Source organism: Parasteatoda tepidariorum, chromosome 1 (genome assembly GCF_982258835.1).
Source record: "Parasteatoda tepidariorum strain Cologne lab strain chromosome 1, Ptep-v5.0, whole genome shotgun sequence".
Taxonomy (NCBI): Eukaryota; Metazoa; Arthropoda; class Arachnida; order Araneae; family Theridiidae; genus Parasteatoda; species Parasteatoda tepidariorum.
Window position 1 is genome coordinate 41,372,326 of NC_141755.1, and position 18,638 is coordinate 41,390,963.

The following is an 18,638-nucleotide window of genomic DNA, read 5'->3' on the forward strand; positions in this document are numbered from 1 at the left end:
TGTTTTGCACAAATTTGTCAAAAAGACTACATTTTATTGCCAAACTTTAGCTTTTTACTATAAACAGAACTTGAATAAAATTGTTACAATCAAGTTTGGGCTTCACCAAAATAAAATCTGAACAAGAAAGTTGCTCAACCAATAGAAAACAAATTAGCTTTTTAATACAATAGAACTCTGTTTGTCCGATATCAAATCCTGTGGTTATCCGACACCCCATCGTCTGATCATTCAGTTATCCGACACCCAATCCTTTAGTTATTATTTATGTTGCCCAATTATTGATTCATTTTTGAACCTTGTATCATCAATTCACTTCAGTTAAGTCTAATTGCTGCTGTGATGATGATGATTTAATTTAACAACTAGAAAACAACAATGAAGATGTTTAAGCTGCTGTCACTTACCTGCCTACAAAAAATTCAACTATGATAAATCAGTAACTAGTAGCAACCAATTGGTAATTTCAAAACTAAATAGAGTAAATAAGTTGTTGCCATAACAGTCACATTATTGTGGCATTTGAGTGAATAATAATAGTCAAGTAACATGGTTCAGTCTGTCTTGAGTCTCTATTAAACAAAAAATTATAAATGATTTTTTTTTACAATATTGTATTGTTATTTATAATTCAAAAGTAAAACACAAGTAAAGATTTTTATTAAAATTTATGTTAGTCACTAATTTTTTTGGTACTTTAATTTTTATGTGCTTACGAAATCAATTTCAAAAAGGTTTCCTGATTATCTAACAATTTTGATTTTTCAACATACCTCTGGTCCCACAGAAATGTTTTTTCCCCCCAAGCTGAAAAAAATTTATTTATTTTTGCTGCTGTTAATTTTTTTTTTAAATGTTTTTTTTTTAATCAATATTTACGAATCTGCAGGAGTCATTGGGCTGTAGATAGTGAATCCTTGTATTTTTATTTTTGAATTATAATTGTTTGAATCCAATCATAATATAATAATTACTTCTATAACTTACAACCTCAATTCAATTGGTTGACCTAGCCTATAATCATGCCAATGAAGGGACAGGTTGCTACCCCCGCCAGAAAATCAGTTCTCCCAAAGTTTTTCTGCGTCAAAAGACTTAGACAGAAAAACTTTTGTACAAAATTGCTCTAACAGTCATGTTGTGCCCCAGCAGGGTTTATTCATGTGAAAATTTTCACATTCATTAATTATTTCTACTTTCATATTCTTAGTTTATTTCCATTTGTATATTAATTTGTATTTTTATTTGTACCTTCAGTTGGTTATAAACTTAAAATTTAGTCTAACCCCATTCTACTGTTATTTAATATGGTGATTTTAATGTTTTAATTGAGTGATAATTATAGTTCTATTTGGTTACAAAAACCACGAGCATGGCAGCGGGCACTTCTGATTATTTTTTATCCAAAATTTGAAAAAATGAAAATTGCTGAGACTCCTTTTTAAAATGTCTCTAAATTTATTTCTAATGAAAATTATATTGCTGAATTGAGAGAACACTGTAAATAGCAAAGTGTAAAGAAAAAATATATCTCTGTCACTTAACCACTAACTTTTTACTATAAAACGATTTATTCTTATTATTTTTTTAAAATATCAGTGCAAAACAAAATTCAAATTCAATTTATTTTCTGGGTAAATTTAAACACTATTAATTTTTTAGGCTTAAGTTTTAAATGTATTAAATTAAAAAAATTTGCTATATATGTGTTAGATTTAGCTGAATTTTTTCAATAATAGTTTTAGGCAGGATTAGGGTTGCATACAAATTTGGATTTAGTAAGATAGGGCTGCAAATTTACTACATAAATTCTGCTATTAGGCTTATCTGCATTTTTGAAACATCCTATCTATTAATATGTGATAGCTAGTAAATTTTGTTTTTAATTTAATTTTTTATTTTTCTGAATCAAACAAAATTTAACTTCATTAACCCTTTGAACTTTTTCTGAACTTAAAACTGCAGCCTTTTCTGCATCAAAAAACTGATTTTCCACCATTTTATTCAAGGAGGAAGTTGTGTGTTGCATGAAAGTTTTAGTATAATATTGAAAAGAGAGCTCAACACTTACTTTTGGAAAGGAGATTAAACTTTTTCCAAGTAGTTTTTTTTCTATGCTATGTAGTGCAAGTTAATGGTCACCTAGAGTGTTTAAAAATTGTTCTGCTAAATTTACACTGGATCGCCACTTTTTAAATTTATGACATGTGCATTTCATTATTATTCTTTTAAAAAAATATGGAATACTTATGAATATTTTTAATGCATCAAAAAATTACTTAATTTCGCACTTGCTTTTTTTTTATAATTTCTGATCGTTTTAAAAATTAACGTTTGATTGTTTACCATATTTTGATTGTTTAAAAAATGAAACATCTATAATATCAGAAATTTTATTTTAATTTTTGAAAAAAAGGCATGTTAAAAAATTGACCATTGTTAAAAATGCTATAACTGGCCAGTAACAAAATTTCCTAATTTTGCCATATACTATGCAACACCAGTATTTCTAGTTGTTGAATTTTTTTGAAAATTTCATTGGCAATTTTAAATTGCTTCAAATGATTATTACATAATTTTAAATAATAATTGTATAAAATAAATAAGGTAAAATAATGTTAAAAGTGCTCACGAAAACCTGTTCACGAATTTGCTGTACCGAAAAGCAACCATATCATGCCCTGATATTTTGGGTTAGCAGGTTCAAGGGTTAAAAGTTGAGGCTTTGTTATATGAATCCAACATGTTAAATAAATTTTTTTTTTAAATGTGGCAGTTGAATTTGACAGTTTTTACCAGTGCTTGATATTCATTGAAAAAAAAAGTATTATTTTGTGATTTTAAATATTTATATTAGTTAAAGAAACTAATGGTAAAATTTTTCTGTTTTCGCAAAACCGTGAAACTAATTAAAAAAAAAAGGCTCATGGAAGATAGAGATAGAAAAGAATATTATCGGTGTTTATTGTTTCATAAATTATTTAAATTCTAACATGGACCATGTTGTGAAATTTATGAGGTATATAGTTTTTTGATCATGTTAATTTAAGTATTTTTACTGTTAAAATGAATAGTTTTAAAAAATAAAAATTATTCTAAAGAAACAAAATAAAACTGCAACTTTTCCTTAATAATAAGTATTTTTTATTTTATTTTAAGAGGATCACCAGGATTGTTACAAGAGCGTCAGTCTTATCTTCACAAAGGTATCACCCCTATCACATCAGCTATTTAGCTTTTAAAAAGTATTTCTTTTGAAAATTAAGTTTTTATGTTTAAAATTCACTCTTAATTGGCCTATCCAATGATTCTTTCGAAACTTTGAGCAAACTTTTCAAACAGCATTTAATAGACTTTATTTCTTTTTGTCCTGAAGCAGTATCTGAATTTTCATATTATTAGTTTCATATCTGTTTTTATTCTTCTTTATTGTAAGCGGATTTCCAAATGTCAGCCAAGCAGGCTGATGAATGGAATCTGTAAAACAACATCAATGGCAATGTTGCATGACTAACAAACATCCACACATATTTTCCAAAATACACGTGTAGTCCATAGTGCGATTCTACGCTCTTTGCTTCAAAGGTATTTATAATCCACATTGTAAGATTACAAATAATTAGGAAAGTCACAATCTCTCTTCCCGGTTTCTTGTATCTTAGTTGTTGGGAATTGCTACATCTGCGCAAGCCATCAATTAGGAATGGAGTTTGCAGTATTACTTGTACTGGAATTAGTACAGACATGAATATCCTCATAACAGTCTTTTTTTGAAATTCTGATATTATAGTCATTGTAGCTTGAATGAAAAAGAAAGGAAGAGGCACAAAAAGCAGAAGATCATCTAGGAAATGTATTGGATTCAAGCTATAATCTAATTGGGAGAGCTGCCTAAAGCCCAAGATCACACCGATCAAAGCTAGTGTTGTCAAAGCACCTTCTTGTACAGTATGTATTGCAACAGCAACTTCTTGATATTCTTTGATGCTCATCGTGACAAAGAAAGCAATAATTGAGATGATCGACGTCATCAAAATGAACAGTCCTGCGAACAATCCTTTGTTCGATGCATGGCAATCGGCACTGATGACTAAGTTGCTGTGGTAGGTCACTTCTTCTATTCCGTCATTAGTGTGCACTTTGTGATGAAAATGGTGTGGATCAGCGTGGTGGCTGTTATTTCCTATGTTTGTCCACATTATAAACCATACGCCTGCTAGTAAAATATTAAATTCGATTGCAAAGGGGAATAGGTATGGTATGGCTTGAACATTGTTGACGGATAATATGGCTGTTGCTGAGCATATACAGTAGCTGTTGTTTGCTGAACGAGAACAAATAGAAGCGTCTAGAAAAAAAGAAAAACATATTGTTTAAAGTGTGTAATATATATGTTACTATGAATGACCGAAATTGGTGGTTGTTGACTTTTACCGGTGAATGTTGACAATTACATAATCGTTTTGGTAAATGTCCGAAATATATACTAGGTCTAGTTAAGTGCCACTGCCCAGTATTCATTGAACCGGTACTCTGAACACTGATGTTTCTCCTAATCTATTCTTAGCAGATATTGAAATATCCAATAAATGTAATAATAGCTACGAATAAATGAATATCAAATCGGATATAACAAATATTTCGGACATTCGTCAAAGCGATTATGTGATTGTTGACATTCACCGGTGAAAGTCCTCTTAATTTTGGTAATTCCCGGTAATACATGTATTGAAAGCTCCATATCCGGAATCGGCGAGTCCGGAAAATAGATTTTTCCTGATAATAGGTCTTTTAAGTAAACAAACATCAAAACATCCATATATTCAATAAGAAATAACAAACAGACAGTAATCAAAGTCAACTTCAATCAACAACTAATAAATCCGCGTGGTTTGTGTGGTTGCACTATTTTCGCAGATTTTGTTACCGATTTTCATATGGTTTTCAAAATTTCGATATTTTAATATGCAGTATAACATACAGCAAGTTCCGAATCAGTTAGTAATCATTTCTCAATCCACTGTATTAGCGAGGATTCTACAGTGAATCCTTGTAGGTTTGCTGATCGTTTTTTCAGTAGTTATTAAAACGGATTTTCATCTGGTTTTTAAAATCTCCGATCAATTTTAATACGATATTATTTCTATGGGCAAACTTCGAATCGCGCATTTTGCACTTAATTCTTGACGATTCATCCGCAATCCCACGTGGATTTACGATCGCATTTTTTGTCAGTTATTGGTATCGATTTTCATAGTTTTTAATGCTACATTATTATACGGGTGCATTCGATATGTGTCCATTTTATTGTCCACGCGGTTTGGTCGATCGCATTTTCAGCAATTTGGGATACATTGTTAGTCAAATTTCGATTTAATTTTTAGTATAACATTTACGAATCGCACTTTTGAATAATCACTTGATGACCAGCTTTAGTCGTCTACGATTTCATCATAAATCCGCAATTTTTTCAAAAGGTGAAATTTTTGCGCAATCTGAAATTGCGTGATTCTTGGTGGTAATAATCCTTTCATGCGAGAAAAGAGAAGAAAAAAAATGCGCGATTTTTTTCTCACTATAATTAAATGTCGGATTTCGTTTCCGTGATATCCAATTCAAAGCTGCCAACTCTGCTGGTTTTTCCAGCAGACTACTGGATTTTGCCAGTTTTTCTCGGTCTATTGGTTTCATAAAAATTCTCCTGGGTTTTGTATATTTTAGAAAATGTCCTAAAATTGAGCAAGTTTCCTTAAAAAATCCCTATTGCATACTGGGCAATGGCACTTGACCTTAAAAAACATTGATGTAAGGCATGCCAGGCAAATGTATACTGGGCAGTGGCACTGAACCTTAAAAAAACATTGAAGTAGGCCATACCGACCGGGTATACGAGCCATACGAGACCTAGTACATATTTCAAACTTATACCAAAGCGATCACCAATTTCGGTCATTCGTAGTAGCGATTACATTAAAAAAAAGTAGTTAACTTCATTAGCAATAAAGTAGTTGTAGTTATCTAAAATAAAAATATAGTTTTTCCAATGACTATTTGAAGTTGAATCTGAGTAACAAAAGCAATCTCTCTCTTATTTTGTCCCTCAGTATGCTAAAAAATGAAGCTAACATTTTTAAAAATATAGTAATTAGAGTTTTATACACTTATATAAAATAATTTTTTTTTACAAAATGAGTACATGATAAAATGTATATATTTTTTAAATTCTCACCTGAAAAGATGAGTTGAGTAGCATTTTTCTTTAAATCTTCGATTGTTATGTTATTTTCATCATGATGATATTCTTCTAAAGCTTCTTCTAGAATTGTTCCAAACCAAAAGCAGAGGCAGGAAGCCATTATATGCATCAATGCAAAGCAAGCTAGAACTTTGTGGCGGTTAATAATTATCTGAAATAAAGTGAAGATTACTTCCTACAGCTATATCGTCATCAAACTAGGAGAAGAAAAAAAATCAGTTAGTTGTAAAACACAAGGTTCGTACATTTTCTTAAATTCTGGAGGGGACAAAAGTAGTGTCCTTAATATGTCCTAAATTTCACGTCCCGCTTTAAATCGTTAAGATTTTGCTTTTTATCTCAAGTAAAGAAATGAGGAGTCGTGATAGCTTAGGGGATAGAGCGTTCCCGGGTTCGAATCCCAGCGATAGCTGGTCGCTACGATTTCCTCATCGGGCTCTCATCGACCACCGTACTAACGTAAAATATAAGCTAAATATCTAAAAATGCCTAATTGTAAATACATTATTTTGAAATTTATACTGTGCAATTTGTTGTAGAGCTGCTAGCGTTACATGAAACATTTCTAGTTTTTAAGCTCAAATTCGCGCTTATTTTGAAATTGTTTGATAATTTTTTTTAAATTTATAACTTTAGGACCGCTGCTTACCAAAAATAAAATTAAATTTTAATCAAGGCATTTAAAAAAAAAATACCTGCATCAAAATTAGTGAGATACTTTAAATAATCAAAAATATCTCCTAAGTCAATTTTACAGTTAAAAAAATATAAAAAATATTTAAAAATTATCCCTCCCAAAATTGTCTATGACGACTTGCCTCTTTGTGTACACCCTCATTTAGACGATTTTCTCCTGTTTATTTATTTTTTCCTTGCTCTTTTCTTTCTGTAATTTTTAATATTTTATTAAAAAAATTAATAAAAACAGCAGAAAGAAATTTTTGCTTAAAAAATAATTGTAATTTTATCAAATTACAGTAATTTTATCAAAAATAATTGTTTTCACTCAAAAGCATGCATCCGCATCCCTGCCACTACCGCATTCGTATAGCCGCAACTTTATATATCGCATTCAAGCGATTTTAAAATCAATTGCGATTTGTGTTCACGCTGTTTAAAAAAAATGAAAGGCAAAGTTATCTGAGCTGACTAAAACTGAAAATACTTTAATTGGAGGAAAGATAAAAGCTAGTCATTTCAAAAAGTGACATGTAGGGCATAATAGTTGCTCAAATGATGGTTTTAATGCTGTGCAGGAAAGCATAATTACTGCCTCCAATAAACTTGCCTATGTTTATCATGGTATAGCTAAAATAAATATGATTTATCCAAGTTAGTTAGAAAGAAATAGTTTTTCAGATTTTAATTACACAGTTCTTTATTTACGACGCTTTTCCCTTCATCAATTGAATGTAAGAAGGTTAATTTTGGATGTTTTGTTTTTCAAATAGGAGATTGTTTTTATATGTTTCGCATCATGTAAATATTATGTATGTGTTGTCTATGGAAAAAACTTCCTTCACCATTCGTCTGGAACAATGGCCGTGACTATAGTAACGAGATTTAACTATTTCAAGCAGGAGTGTTGGGTTAGTATTAAAGACATGCTTTGGATCAGGGGAGAGAGAAGTTCTCCTCTTTAAGATGTGCTATTTCTTGTTTCCATAGCAACAGAGTGCCTTAGACTTTGTGTAGAGGGGACTTCTTTCTGTAGACAAACTATACATGTGTATACTTTTCAAAGTTTTAATTTTTATTAACTATGAAATTTGCTCGTAAACCTATTTTTGTATGATTCAAATTTGTTGACTCACATTCAGAATAAATCAATTGCCCTTAAATTTACAAAAAAAATTCTGTTCTTTAATTTTATTATTGAACTTCCAACTCTGAAAACATGAGTTAATGTACCCACGTCATTTAATTGCCAGTTTTTGTTTGGGTAAAAAAAAAAAAAAAAAAAGGCAATTCAACAAACACAATTTTTGTTCATACATCAATCCTGTATATCTAATATCATAGAAATATAAATAGAAAATTCCTACATACATTGGAGTATTTGAAGACTATGAAGAGTTGATAAAAGGAATAGGCTGGCCTAATAATGTGATGAATCATAGAATAGGTATCTCCGCAGCCAAGATCTACGCGATATTCTTGTACAAAGTTGATGAATTCCTGCCCCAACATCAGCCCTTCATTGATGAGGTGACCAAAGCAGAATACTATTGAAATGAAGAAGTTCTTATAATTGAAGAAGTTCTTGTAACAAACTAAACTCATCAAAATCACTTAAAAGACATATTTTAGGGAAAATTAAGGATACATTTTAATCTGACCTACTGGTAAACTAGGAAGGTAAATTCAGGGTCACACAAAACAATTAAAACTGTTTTTATAGAAACATCGCAAAGAAATTGTGGCAATCTCCAGATTAATGATTTTTCTCAACTGTTTAAAAAACCATTTGAATATAGTTGTCCAGGACAATTTTCTCTCGCATTGAATAGATTGCAGATTTGTTAATTAGGCGTCACAAATGCTGAGAGGCTTCTTATGTGACCAGATTTCCGAGACTTAGTGAAGTTGGCAAACTAAATTGAAACGCCACAACTTGCACGGACTCTCTTCGAGCCAACACTACTGTCTCCCTCTTTTTTGTGGTTCATCTTTTTCAGTTTGTTTATTATCTCCTGTTCCCTTGAAATATATATTCCTTTTTTATTTACCGAATCTGAATGGACTGATGTCAAAGTGATGCCTTTCCACTGAAATAACATCTTAGAACAAATTTTAACTATTTAGCAGAGCCATTTCCGAATCCCGTTAACCGAAGAATCCATGGTGACTGCCGTGACATAAAATGGTATTAAATAATTATATATGGTATTAAATAATTATATATGGTATTAATAATATATGGTATTAAATAATACATGGTATTAAATAATTGACATAAAATGATATGGTGACGGGTGCTTCCAAGTATTACGAATCAATACTGAACTAGTGATTGATCGTTCTCTGGTTCAGGCCAAAATTATGATCCGTGGATGAATGGATGTAGTAAGATTGGGTCCTCCCTGTAAAAACGGGCTGTGACATGTGCGTGGCGGAAGTCGCATTCTTAGCCATAGATGGGGCCACTGAAAAAAAAAAACAAGAAACGCACCATATGCCTTAAAAATTCGCTTGATTTCAAGCAGTCTTGCTGGTATTGGCAAGTAACATAAGTAACAACCACAACAATATTCCATATAAGGCCCTGTTTATCCTTATTACTAATGTGTGAATTGGACTGTTAACTATGGAGAGCTACGTAACTAATTTTAAATCAGAAGTAATTGCATCTCATAAATTTACTGTATTTTTTTAAATATAATTAAATTTTTGTTTATTCGTTTTGATACTGCCTATTGTATTCTTCATTTTCGACCCTTTTTTTTTTGATGAGCTAGATTCTGACTTTTTCAATAAATACCCGAATATACTTGTATTTATTACCGAATTAATAACTTCTTAAAGGTTTAGTTTTTATACAATATTATAGAAGAGATGTATTGTTTTGCTAAGTAGATCGTCGATGAGCTTTTAATTCTGGACACAGTTCAAATTATCCTCATATGTGTTAATTTTCTTAAACACGCATTTTGAGCTGTGTCCAAAATAAAAAATTCATCGACGAGATTATACTTTTACTCACAGCACTTACAATAGTACTTTTGATAAAACTTGTGGATAAGGTTTTGACAAAACCTGTAATTGTTTATGGTATTAGTATATAGTTAGATATTTATTATTATTTTTCAAGTGTTATAATGCAGTTTCCTACTTTTGTTTAAGATTTTTTCTTCATATGAGACTCTAGTCCCTCATTTATTTTCTGTGTGGTTATTCCTTATTTTCTATCTGTCACCCTTTCAATGAGTGTTAACGGTCGTACAGCATTGTTAAGCTGTGGTTCATATACGGTCGTTATACGAATGTACAGCATCTCTCTGCCGTTAATTTGTTTTGCATATATATCATATAAATGTATCCGCAACTTGTTTAATAAGTATTTTTCTCCTAGGCATCCCCTTTGTCAAATATTTCTTGTAGTATTGTTTGATGTTGGTATGAATGAAAATCTATTTAGTGCGTGTTACGCTTGAATCGAAAAGCTTAAATCTACTAAATGTAATACATCATGAATGTAATTTAAAGTCGATTGAAACTGGTCTTGATATTTTAAACTTATAACCAGTAGCCATGATTGTTTCACCATCGACTAATTATTTTAACCAATAATTTTTAAAATAATCGCTTGTCTATTTTATCTGACAAATAAACCCATATCTGGGCACTGTTCTAAGCATTCTTAAATAGAATACAAGTATCCAAAGCATTCAATGCAAAAGCTTTCTCTACCTTGCTTTTGAAGCATCTGAAGCTAGGCTGTAAGTAAGACAGAAAAGAAAAAAAAATGTTAGCAAACCCATTTCATTTCTAGCTGATTTTGTGAGGAGTAAAAGAAGCTCTTACTATTTTTAAGAATAAACTATAAATCCCTATTCCCAGAATTTGGGTTAAAAAAAAAATTCTACATACATGTTTTAACTATTAACAAAGATCTTAGTAGAAAGCTTTTTGTAAAACTCTTATTGGGGACCATTTGCTCTCCGTTCAACATGTATATGTTACAGTGAATAACCAAAATCAAGAGAATGACGATTTTCACTGGTGAATGTCAACCATTTGGTGAATGTCCAAAATATTTGTTATATACGATTTCATATTAATTTATTCGTTGATATTATTATATTTATTCGATATTTTAATATCTGCTGAGGATAAATTAAGAGAAATATCAGTGTTAGGAGTACCGGGCAACTGTATACCTGGCAGTGACATTGAGCCTTAAAAAATATCAGTATAGGTTATGGTAGAGGCACTTAACTAGACCTAGTATATATTTCGGACATTTACCAAAGTGACAATGTGATTGTCAACAATCACCGGTGGAAGTACTTCCACCGGTCCATTGTGCAGCTTGGAGTGCAAAAGCTTATAAAATACAAATTAATAAACATGTATATATATCCTACACCATCCGTGAAATTTTTTTTTTCAAATAACGTATCAAAATTATCGATCGGCGTTCTGCCGCATCTTTAAATGCTTGTTATACGAATAACGTTATGAAAATATTCATCGGCATTCTACTGCATCTGTAAACGCAGTGGAATATGGTTTTTTTAAACTCGACATTCTACGGCGTTATTGAGAAATCGATTTACATCAATTTTACAATGCTGAACAATATTAAAAAAATCTGACGTTTCTACATAGATCAATGTTTCGGAACAACATCGATCGACGTCGTAAGCGAAGTTTTTTCGAGATCGATCGATATAGAGTGCTACTTGGGGTCAACAACCACCAATTTCGGTCATTCACAGTAATATATACAAGTCATTGCTGCATCATGTGGTTGATTTCTAAAACTGAATTCTGCGCTGATGTTAAATCATGTTTTTTGGAATTTCTCAAAGGGTTGGCTATTTTTTTGTACGGTAGGCTTATTGTGCTATAAATTATTTATCAAACTTCACCTGCTAATCCGGCTTTCAAGTAAAAGCTTCCACTGTGTCGTCCTCTCAGAAACTGATACGGTGGATTTTCATTCCCTATGAATGTTGCAGCCATGTTAAAATCTGTAATCGTGCTGATTTTATCCATCTGGTGAGAACCAACTATAATGTTTTTAAAAATCTGTCGCTTGTAACGGTATAAATCTAGATGTAAAAATATCAACCATGCCATCCCAATAGCTGCAATAGACGTGCTAAAAACCTACAGGAAATTAAGAAAAAATAATGTTACATTTGGAAAAGATGCCAAAGAGTAGTGGAAACCAGAGATTGAGTCTCACCTCACTGACATGTCTGGAATCTGAACTTTGATGATTAACGTAAATTACAGCTCCTGTAGCCGTTAAAAGAATTCCATAAATGCTCACGAAAACAGTTGTCATGTTTCTCCTAAAAATATTATGTACTTTCATTTTAACATTCGTTAAGAACAACAATTAAAAAAAGCCAATTACCATAAAATATTGAAAGATAGAAATGTACAGTTTGTTGTGTTCGACTAAGGAAATGAGAGATTTATTCTCATCGAGTGTAAAAATTAGTCCACAGATCAACATACAGCAGTGCTAATTATTTTACAGTTGAACATTAATTTGTATTAAAAAACAACAACATTATTTCATAATTTTTACAGTCAACAGCGTCATCTATTGACGAACTTAGTAATTAATTTTGAAACTTGATAAAAGCAAATGACCTATCTCCTAAATAGAAAGCAGTATCTTTAATTCTCCATAGTCCCGCAGTGGACTGATCATTAAGACACGGTTCCCAGCAGATCACCGAAGTCAAGCATCACTGGCTACGGTCAGTGTGCGGGTGGGTAACCACTTGGATCAGTCTGCGTAGGGACCGAGGGCGTGCGGTATTGGTCCTCGTTAAACTGTGCTACCGTAAAGTGCTCGACTTCGCGCGCAGGTCGTCGGGCTACCGAAGCGGGGGTGCCATCCCCTCCGCAGAGGATCAAAATTGTGATGGCATGTCTTCAGATCATCCTCCGGGATGTTTCCCAGACCGTCGCCAATAGCCCATTGTGCAGCTCTAGTGCGACGTAAATTATCAACAACAACAACAATTAATTCTCCATATTTGTACTTTAATCTGTTATTTTAAGTTAATTTTTTAAATTTTCAGTCATTCTTGAAGAGAAGAGAAAAAATGCGTTAAATTTTGATGGCAATTGCAATTGCAATTGTGCAATTGGGCTATTCCATGGTAACTTACGTTACATTCACAGAAACTTTATTGCACTGAGAACTTAGAAGCAAACAAATAATACTAATACACAATCTAAAATAAAGTGATTTCTTAAAATTTCAATCAAAACCAAAAGGAAACTAATTAGAATAATTAATATTTTTCAATTTAAGCAGTGTAAAAACCTAAAACTAGTGTGGTAACTTACGTTACTGAAAAAGGAATGGCATAAATTTGCAATATGCTTGAAGGCAAAATTCTGTTCTTATACAAATGTTAATTGATTAAGATTATATGTATCATTTTACTGACATGTTTAAATATTTATTATGCCTAGATTTAGGATTTTAATTCAAAAGTTAAATTAAATATAATTTTTTAAATGGGTAACTTACGTTACAGTAACTTACGTTACGAAATTCCCTTTGCATCAAGCTTTTACTCCAGTAATGTACAAATGCAAATTAACATATTTAAACAGTATAGTGCAAGGGAGAAAAAGTGTACATGAAGTAAACTCAAAAAACTTTTGATTTACACACTTGATTCAGACATTACTATGCACACTTATAATGTCCTCTGTTATTAACTAGTATAGCGGCTCAATTCTTTTCACCATGCTTTTTTTCTGGTAGAATATTTCATCTCTTTTTCCTGGTCATTTCCAATAGATTCCCACAGCAGCCATTACATTGACATTAAATTCTGGCTCTTCAACAGACATGGATATAACATTTCCTCGTATCTAACCATATACCAATCTCCAGCTTTTATTTTGGATTCATCATTTTGTTTTTCAACATCTTTCACTTAAAAAACCCTTCTGGTATACCTTCTTGAACATTTAAATGGTGGATCTGCTTAATGTTTTTAATCTGTGGAGCTTTTGAGAATAGACTAAACAGATTAACTTTTTCTGACGTTTCTTAATATCTTCTGGTGTGATTTCTACCATATTTATTTTTGTTCAATGCTCTTGTGTTGCTACCCCAAACTCAGAGGCAGTGATGACAATATGTTTTCTTTTCTATACGACATTTCTTACACTTCCTTTAATAGATCCACCTGTCCCATCAACAGGACTCTTGCCGTGTGACGTGGCAAAATAATTCCACATCAATATTTTTCCATGATGAATCTCAAAAACAGGTAAGACCGGAGTTATATATTGATTCTTGAACTGACTCCTTGGCCCATCTGACCAGATGTGAACATTTTTGATATCCACCGGCACACATTCTCCAGACCAGCACTCATCTGTTTTTTCTGAACATAAAAATAATTTTCTGAAGTATTGCGTAAGATGGAACATTATGGAATTTTCTGAAGGCTTCAGTAGCTTATCCGAAGTTTTCGTGATACTTACAAAGGCAAACATTTCTAGGAGGTTTGCTACTAAGCAAGACATGCTTTGGACGGAGCTCAAAGGACTTAGTCTTCCAATTTTGCATTCTGGATTTTTTTCCATAAACATTTGCTACATTTCTCGAACTGAAATGAAGAAGATAACGTGCTTGTACTTTCCTCTTGCCACCATTAGCTTGTAGAGAGATTTCGTCCAACTTTGAACACATATGAATGCCAACACCCAATAAAATGACTTAATGCAAAGATTTTCAATAAAATTAATATCCTAAGGCAGTGTTTATTTATTTAAACTTTGTTATTGTAGCTGGATACATCTTATTTAGTTTATATGCCAATTTTCAAAAGAAATGAACTCATTTCACATTGGTAACTTACATTACATGCAAGTCAGTAACTTACGTTACATATATTGAATAGTGCACAAAACAATAAATAAATAATATTTTTAAAAAAACTATTGCTACTTATTTAGTGCTAGCCTCTAAGAAAGAAAAAATAATATTCTTACTTTTGTATCGCATGTTTTTTTTTACACATAAAAACTTTTCCTACTTTTTGGTAACTTACGTTACATGCATTAATGTTTAGTTGAAATTTATATAATTAAGTGAATTTAACAACAAAAAGTTATTTTAACACTGCACAATATTTCAACTACGTGTAATAAACAATATTTATTCTTTGGAACATTTTGAAAGGAAGATAATGTTAACTTACTGATTTTCAGAATCTGACCGTGTTCTTCACCCAAATCAGAACAAGCAAATGCCAATGTTCAATGGGCTACCAACACTACAAAACTGAATTCTCAAATTTTTTTTTTATAAATTATGAAACTTCAAACCTTTCTAATTCAGAAAAAATCCAAAATAATAACATTATTCTTATTTGAATTTTCCGATGCTTTTCCCCTTTTTCATGGAATCGCCCAATTTCATTTTGTCATAGAATAATTTTTGGCCCTAAAAGAAAGTGTCTTCATTTATTTAAAAGCAATACTTTAAAGAGAGATAAAATACAATGCACGTAATTACACGTAGGTTGCTCAGATTGCAAAACCTACTAAATACGTTTTTGAAGGAAAAAAAGAAAGAAAAGAGTTGCATATATTGTCATGCTAAACATTAGTTTTAGCTTTTATAAGAAAATATAAATTTCTGAGGGTGCGCTTGTAGATAATTGACCAGATGTGAAGTTGAAATTCTAGTAATCTGCAGTTAGGTCCGGTGGGGATGTTTTTTAATACAATATTTTTTGCAAATAATTTTAGGGAAAAGACCTCTTACTATGGAAAACATAATAATAATTTACTTTTTGCGAATTTCACCATGTGTCGGGAACTTTGTAAACAAAGTATTTTTGCATAAAACTATAAAATTCATTTATACAAAGGTAATTCTACGCATTAAAAATAATTTTTATAATCATTCAATTATATATACATCTCTTTATTTAATAAGAGTCGAAAGATTTTGAGTGGTAGGATACAGAAGTTTTTACATCATTTTGAACTACATAATATTAAATGACAAACTATAAATTATGAGCTGACAAATAGTTCTTCAGAAATAAAAATGCACAATTTTTGTTTTAATTTCTCAGAAACTCTTTATCCGATTTCATTCCAATTTTGTATTCTGCCATTTAAAATGTCACAGTTTAAAATGATATAAAAATCTGTATCACTAACTGTTCGAAATATTCTCGATTTTTTTAAAAATAAAGTTATAAAAATCATAAATAATTATTAAAAAATTATTTTTTAATGGTTTTTGATAAAAGAACGTCTTTGGATAAAATAACTCTATAATGGTGTGCAAAAATATTTTGATTTTCTTAAATAATATCTGAAATTGGCGAAAAATGCAAAAAGTGATATTATCATTAAGAGGACAAATATTTCGATGGCTCCATAATTCAATAATATATATCGCTTTATTTAGTAAAAGTAAAAAGATTTTTGAATGGTAAGATATACTGATTTATACATCATTTTAAACTATATGATATTAAATTACAAACTACAAATTTTGTGCATAATCGATCGAATTGTTCTTGAGAAATTAAAATTGAAAAGTGCGACTTTTTTTTAAATTTCTCAGAAACTATTCGACTGATTTCATTCCAATTTTGTATTCTGTCAGAAATACCTTGTTATTTGGGCCTTCTCCGCTTCAGTTATTTCATTGAGGCTATTACTTGATGCATGTTTTGAAACTGATTCGTTGTACCTGGAAACACTTCTAGGGTAGAGTTTGGCGGTACTGTTTTTCAATGTACTCGCTTCAGAGGCAATAGCTTTGTAAGCGAAACTCGAACAGCTTCCTATGGTGTCGTCATTGTTTGGAGGACTTTTGCCACTGTCCAGAGTACTATCACTGCTCACCGAGTTTTGAAAATCTCCTTCTTTAATGTCTTCCATCTTTAATGAGAAATATAACATTTTATAAAGAATTTATGCATCTAGTCCTGCTAAAACTGTAAAGTTATACTTTTGTAAATTAAATAGTAGATGTCCCAGAAATACGTGATTTATCCACCCTCCACACCTTGCCCCTCCCCGTTACCATGGTTTCCACAAATCATACAGCCAGTTTCCCGGCTCAGTATATTCAAACTTCATACTTCATCGGGAGAAATCAAACTTTTATGTTAACGAAATGAGGAGAAAAATTTGGAATGTGTGGAAATCGCATAACCTTGAGGTGCCTATTCTAATTACAAAAGGTATAGGGTTATTCCTTAAAGTGCGGAATCAAGAAGGTATTGTGCTCACGTAAGTAATAGGCTTCCGTAAAGTTAAAGTTTAAAAGTTTGTTTCTTTCGTTTCGTTATTAGCAATAATACTTTAAACCATTCGATTTTCTGTATTTATTTGATGATTGGTTTTATACACTAATGTGCTGATTAACTTGATTGTTTAGGTATTGAAAATAAAATAAATAACATTATATTAATCTAAGCATACATAAACCTTGCTGCTGATCTTTCCAGCAAAGATGGTATTTTCAGTTTAACAAGCGCCGTGCAGATTACTCACGGCTTAATAAGCAATGTTCAAATTTATGAGAACCTAGAAGGTAATGAACAATTTACACTTAAACAAATCACTCTAGTTAATTTGCACATTTTCTAGTAGAATAACTGGTTTTTGCAAGCATACTTTATTGTGATAAGTTTAAGTTTTAAAGTTTTGTCATGACATGGACACTAGCACAAGTGTCCATAATACGATCATGTTAAAGTTTGATAGTTTAATAAAAAACTTTTTTTAGCCTTAATTTTGAACGTTAAGCTTCATAAAGTTTTACTTATTAATATGTTTTTTTTTCCTTTAAAAATATTTGATATTATTTTTAAATCATATTTACTCAAAAAATATCTTGTAGTTTACCAAGAAAATTTTGTATAAAGATCTGTACCCACCCCCAATTTTTTTAATATTAATTCAGTAAGACCTTACAAATTTTAATAAACTACTATAAAGCTTTAAAATCATTTAATTCCGTTGCATATTTATTGAAAATGTATAAATATGCTTCCCACAAAGCTTATAAAACATTATAAAAGCCCCATGAAACATTATAAATTGTAAATAACTGGTTTATGAATTATTTTAGCATATCAAAAATTATGATGCAGAATTTATGATTCGTGAGGTATTCCAATTCATTTGCGTATTGCTTGTTACCAAATTATTCTTTAAAATATTATTAAATAAAAAAAGTAAGACTAAAAAAATAAGTACAAACTAAAAAAAAAATAAGACAGAAAAAAGCAAGGATGAATTTGACAATAGACTAATTTAAGATAAAATTTTGTGAACAATAACAACATAGTCAACGAATTACTTACGTTTTAAAATATTTTTTACAGATTTAACAATTTTTAATACTTCCGTAATATTTTTTTACATCCAAAATGATTTCAGAATTTTTCTCATAAAAGTAAGTATTATTTGTTTTTGAAAATTTTTTCACTTTCTTGCTTTGAAAAATAATAATTTTTTCATGGTTTCGGAAAAATTTTCGTGCCTTTCAATCTTTATTTTATAAGCTCGTGCTTGTTTTGATGTCAAAAGTGACAAAAAAATGAGTAAAAAAAATTAATAAATAAAATAAGAAAAATGTGAAAAGAAGATTAGATGTTCTCAGATATAAATCATAACCTTTAAACCGAAATTT

The 18,638-nt window shown here is 30.8% G+C and overlaps 1 protein-coding gene across 2 annotated transcripts in view; it reads right to left on the reverse strand.

Moving 5' to 3' along the window:
- Nucleotides 1–3,121: 3,121 nt before the first annotated feature.
- The window catches only part of LOC107452544 (proton channel OtopLc), a 37,353-nt gene continuing 21,836 nt past the window's right edge, over nt 3,122–18,638 (reverse strand). For both annotated transcript variants that reach the window (XM_087162528.1, XM_016069038.4), the window contains exons 2-7: nt 16,605–16,876; nt 12,171–12,279; nt 11,851–12,091; nt 8,306–8,481; nt 6,230–6,407; nt 3,122–4,348 (exon numbers count right to left, since the gene is read on the reverse strand). In XM_087162528.1, coding sequence (XP_087018654.1) covers nt 3,417–4,348; nt 6,230–6,407; nt 8,306–8,481; nt 11,851–12,091; nt 12,171–12,279; nt 16,605–16,876 — 1,908 coding nt within the window. In that variant the 3' untranslated portion in view covers nt 3,122–3,416. The remainder of the gene's footprint in view (nt 4,349–6,229; nt 6,408–8,305; nt 8,482–11,850; nt 12,092–12,170; nt 12,280–16,604; nt 16,877–18,638) is intronic.